Source organism: Lolium rigidum, chromosome 1, assembly GCF_022539505.1.
Source record: "Lolium rigidum isolate FL_2022 chromosome 1, APGP_CSIRO_Lrig_0.1, whole genome shotgun sequence".
Taxonomy (NCBI): domain Eukaryota; kingdom Viridiplantae; phylum Streptophyta; class Magnoliopsida; order Poales; family Poaceae; genus Lolium; species Lolium rigidum.
Window position 1 is genome coordinate 83,681,280 of NC_061508.1, and position 5,376 is coordinate 83,686,655.

Here is a 5,376-nt window from a genome sequence, read left to right on the forward strand (position 1 = left end):
ATTATGCAAGAACTTCTAGATCCGTTATATGAATGATTTGCGGAACTACTTCTGTTGTCTCAATCATATCAACCATCAATGGAGAATCATAATATCTTCAAGTTGTACTAGCCTCCCACTCACCTCTTTCACATAAAATTTATTCTTTAGAAATCTCCCGTTGGTTGTGACAAATAATTTGACAGCGGTACAATCCCTGAACTTTATATTTGCGATAACCAACAAACTAATACATGTATGATTTGGGATTTGAACTGGTAAAGATTTGAATGCTTCTCATAATCTTAAAAATCCACAAATATTTAAGAAATGACACGTTAGGTTCAATACCAAACCATATCACATATGAGGTCATTACAATAGACTTTTGAAGATACTTCTATAATTGTAAGCTTAGCAATTTTATTGTACAATCTAGGAACAACTGTGGTAGTTGTGATCATAGCATATATTATGGATCTAGATATATGTAGAAGAAAATATAGCCATAATATCATATGCTTGATCATTATTTGCTCAGTAAATCTTGCAAAATACTTTTGTATGTGATTCATAAATCATCATGTCCTGGATTTCTCCATATTAAAACATCTTTTATTAAGACCTTCTCAATGCACAAGCTTTGGCTAAGCACTATAGATGCTTCTATCTATCTTCAAAGATTTTAGTTCCCTATAAGTATGTTGCTTTGCAAAAGTTTCTCCTTCTATTTTAATGAATCTTTTCACTTTTGTTAAGATTGAAATATCTTGTCAACCATATCTCGTCCATATATAGTATGTAAGAGTATCTTATGCCCAAATTTTCCTTTAAAGAAAAAACATCCTCATTGTTATTCCATATGAAGCAAAACTCTTTTAACCACTTCATCCAAGCAAAGCTCTTGACTGCATAATGCTAGGCATTATGCCAGTATAACCTCAACAAACTTTAGTATCGATCTTTGAACCTACTAAAACAACTCGAGCTACATGAATATTATTCATATATGTGTTTCTGAAAATCCATTTGGTTTTATATATTCCAAGGAAATCGCCAACCTTCAAACTACCTTTCAAACATAGATTTCCTTTAGGTTCTCATGGATTCAAGCCATTCATTGGAGAGAGTAGGGCAACTTTTATTTTCTAATTTATAGACTTCATTTCATCTTCAAACCATTAGTGGGTTATGGAAATTAGTTTGCTCTCCATGGTTCAACAAAAATCTTGATAGAAGTTCCTGCATCTTATGCAATAACTTCTGGATATGGTACATGAATGATTAGCGGAACTACATATGTTGTCTCAGTCATATCAACCATCACCAAATATTCATAATCTCTTCAAGTTATGTTATCCTCCCACTCTACACTTTCTCATGAAATTATTTCTTTTGAAATCTCCAGTTGTCGGTGACAAATAATTTGACAATGGTACAGTGATAAGAGCAATCCTCAAACTTTATATTTTGGGATAGCCAACAAAATAATACATGTCCAATTTAGGATCTCCTCTTGTAAAGCTTTGAATGCTTCTCATAAGTTTCATATCTACAAATATTTAAGAAACGATATTGTTAAGTTCAATACCAAACCATATCACATATGAGGTCGTCTCGATAGACTTCTGACGAAGAGTGAAAAAAAGCTACTCCCTCCGATCCTAAAAAAATGTCTGATGGTACATTTAGCAAAAACAACCTCGAAAATTATTTGGTCTCAACCCGCACTCCACCAAATGCACTGATCAGGAAAGGGACACCGTAGCTGGCTCGTGCGCGTGGAGACTCACGCGGGGGCATCGCGGCAAGGGGCGCACGCATGCGCGCGGCGTAGACTCCGGCAGGAACGACCGCAATATGCTTTGTTTTAGAAGGATTTAATTATAAAAAGTAATTGTACTAACTGTTGGACACTTTTTTAGGATCGGAGGGAGTACATTTGTTGCTTGAGAAAAAGAAAAGGTAGCTACCATATGATACTTGATTGAATTGAAATTGATAATGATATTTGCCAAAACAAGTTTAGAAGGTAGTACAATACTATTCACGATCTAATGAAACATTGTTTGCATACAATCGGTTGAAACCGTATTGCAAGTACATGATAGGTGGTGCAACATGTGATGTATTCGTCTTGTTTGATTATTTATTTATTTATTTTGGAAAGTAATAATCCATTGATAATGGAAATGTCATAGGGTGGCACTAATCAGAGCTCGATGCGGATGATATCTTCATGCTTGGTGTTGGGCGAAGTCTTGACAGGGCAAGAGCAATCCTCAAAATTTATCTTTTGGGATAACTGATCAAATAATACATGTACGGTTTAGGATTTGAGCTTGTAAAGTTTTGAATGCTTCTCATAAGTCTCACATTTGCAAATGTTTAAGAAATGATGGTTCAATACAAACCATATCACATATGCGGTCATCTCGATAGACTTCTGACAAAGAGTGAAAAAAAAGGTATGTTCGTTGTTCGAGAAAAAGAAAAGGTAGCTACCTTGCATTATTGTTCGTAGAAATTTTGCTACTAGCAGCAAGGTGATATGTAATACTTGGTAAAATTAGCATTGATGATAATATTTGCAAATACAAATTTAGAACGTAATAATACAATACTATTCACGTTGTCATAAAACATTGTAGGCATACAATCGGTTGAAACCGTATTACAAGTACATGATAGGTGGTGCAGCATGTGATGTATTCGTCATGTTTATTAATTTATTTATTTATTATGGAGTATAATCCATTGATCGTGGATATGCCATAGGGTGGCATTAATCAGAGCTCATCGCGGAGGACGTCCCCCTGTTTGTTGTTGGGCGATGTCTTGACAGGGTAGGATGCCACCTGGGCGATGCCGCAAAGTCCCCGATTGTCTTCCACGTTGCGCTTTATGCGGATGTATCCTTTCTCGCCCCACCCTACGCCCCATGAGTTCTTGAGGATCCAGTACTGGGTGCCGTCCACGGTGGTGCCGTACCCCACCGCCGTCACGGCGTGGTTGGTCGAAGTCCCGCACTCTCCGGCGAACACCCCTTCAGAATAAAACTGGAACCCGCTCGCGTCGACAACCACCGACACAGGCTGCGCCGCCACCGCCACCTGCAGCGCCGTCTCGTTGTTGGCCGGCACGTCCTGGTAGCCGTCGATCTTGACCACGCGGGGGACACACGTATTGCAGGTGGGCGCCTGCTGGGCAGTGTAGGGGTACGCGGCCTCGGAGGCGATTCCGCAGCCACTGGAGAGCGGCGAATTTACAGTAGCCGGTAGGTAAAGGAGTCAAATCCAGCGTTCACTCTCTGCTTTGAGATTGGTGAGGCTTTTGACATTTGTCAAATATAAAACTAATAATTGAAACAGAAGTGAAACTTTTATGAAACTAAAGTGATACATGAAAAACATTGTGAAACAGTCTGACAAAAAGTGAAACTGATGACATCATTGCTGACGTTACTACGGTTTGTTTCACAAAAATATTAGTGTTTCAATTATGTTTCAATTATGTTTCAATTTTGTTTCACAAATTGGTACAAAAATGGATCAGCACATGGCTGACGTCATCGCTGACGTCACTCCGGTAGGTACAGGCGCCTGTAAAAACAAGTTTTCGGCAGCCACTGGCGATGTACTGGAATGCGGTGTCCATCCAGCCGCCGCTGCAGCCCCAGTTGGACGCGGTGCAGTCCACGAGCTGCTGCTCCGATAGAGATATCAGCTTCTTGGTGCGGATCGCGTTGATGCCCTCGATGGCCGCGACCGTGGAGAACGCCCAGCAGCTGCCGCATTGCCCCTGGTCCTTGACGCCCGTCACCGCGCCCTTCTTCCTCCAGTCCACCGACGAGGGGAGGCTGGAGGCGGCAGCACTGCCGTGCATGAAGCTGTCGCTCCTCCGGTCGCCGTGGAAGGCGCGGGAGGAGGCATAGACACGGCTGAACTCGTCGGCGGTCATGTCACCGAAGCGGTTGAGACGGAGCTTGTAGGGCTCGTCGCCGAGGTTGAACTCGTGGATGAGCCGAACGTTCTTCTTAAACACATCGAAGCGGCTGGCCTTCTCGCCGAGATTACGAGATACCGTGTGCTCCGCGCGCCAGCGTTCGTACAAGGCCCACAGGGAATCCTCTGACGCCAGGTCCTTGTCGCTGAAATCCATGGCGATCGCTGGCGCTGGAGCCACGGCCAGCAGTAAGACAAGCGCGGCGGTGGCCATGGTGATCACGAGCAGGAGCGCTCTCCGCGCCATTGTCACCTTGGCAAGGCTAGTTATGTTATGTATGTAGCTTCGAGTGTACGTAGTACTACTACCTAGTAAAGCTTGTTATGTCGATCGTGAGATGGATGGGTTGGTGTGGTAGACATGCCGATCAGCTGGTTCTTATATAGTGGAGACAAGCACAAGCGCTAGCATGCTGCACACAAGTCATACCGTATACAAGTGATTTGAAGTCGCAGGTCAATACCCTTTTTTTTTTTTTTGAAGTCGCAGGTCAATACTCAATAGCTGTTGTGTCCGTTGCCTGCTGTTTGGGCATTTGGTCGCATGCCGCACACGTGCTTGAACAGCTCCATGGGCAAATGCGTGTAGCAACCAGTGATCCACACACAAGGTAACCAAATCCCTTTGCTTACTTATCCTGTTTTTTCCATCGAGATGAGGTCAGAAGCTGTTTATTTACGGAGAGGTCAGCAGCTGTTGGCATTCTTGCCTGCTGTTTAGGCATTTTTGGGCTATTTGATAAAATGCCCCACTTTACTTTGCCATTTGCTCCAAAGGGCACATATACTTTGGCATTGATGAAATGCCCTGCTTTACCTTGCCCATTTGCTAAAATGCCCCGTTTGGATGAATTTCTGGTACTAGTTCAAATAATCTTCTCTTAATTTCGCTAACATGCAGTTACCCCTTTGCCCTTGAGTGGATTAATCCAAAGCTTGGCACCCGTACAACTGCATCTCTCTCCCGTACGAATACGCAGGTGACGCCGGCGACGACACCGCCCGGCCGCGGCGTCCAAGCCCCAGCACCGCGGTCTCTTTTCCTTGCCGCGTCCCTCTCCGCCCCTCCCTCTGCGACCTTGTGCTAGGGCGAGCTCGCCGGGGACGATGGATGGCGGCGGCGGCGCATACTGGCGACTCGCGGTCCGTGTCGTCCGTCTAATAACAACTGATTGTAGTGGCGAAGGGGACGACACCGAGTCGGCCTTGCCTGCCTCGAGCCTGCCGATTGTGGACGACAATGGACTAGCTGGTCGTTCGCTCGTTGCAAGCAGCAACTGCGGAGAGAGGGGTGCGTCGGCGGAGACCGGAGAGGGACGTGTCGGCGAAGAGAGAGCGGGCGGCGCCGGGCTTGGTCGTGGCACTCTTCGTCGCTTACTTGCCATGGCCGGCG

The 5,376-nt window shown here is 44.4% G+C and overlaps 1 protein-coding gene across 2 annotated transcripts; it reads right to left on the minus strand.

The window, feature by feature from the left end:
* Positions 1-2,768: 2,768 nt before the first annotated feature.
* LOC124676739 (ervatamin-B-like) lies at positions 2,769-4,230 on the minus strand. 2 transcript variants are annotated; one of them, XM_047212774.1, is made up of 2 exons: positions 3,615-4,230; positions 2,769-3,235 (listed from the first exon to the last, which is right to left on the minus strand). In XM_047212774.1, the coding sequence occupies exons 1-2, from the start codon at positions 4,228-4,230 to the stop codon at positions 2,769-2,771; spliced, it is 1,083 nt and encodes a 360-aa protein (XP_047068730.1). The 2 variants fall into 2 exon arrangements, with proteins under 2 accessions (XP_047068730.1, XP_047068735.1); XM_047212779.1 differs by having other exon boundaries at positions 2,769-3,223; positions 3,606-4,230.
* Between the last annotated feature and the right edge of the window lie 1,146 nt (positions 4,231-5,376).

Excerpts from the sequence above, each read along its gene's own strand:
- LOC124676739 (XM_047212774.1), bottom strand. The coding sequence starts at position 4,230 with ATGGCGCGGAGAGCGCTCCTGCTCGTGATCACCATGGCCACCGCCGCG. Across the intron at positions 3,236-3,614 it reads GGACACCGCATTCCAGTACA|TCTCCAGTGGCTGCGGAATC; the intron begins TCGCCAGTGGCT and ends TAAATTCGCCGC.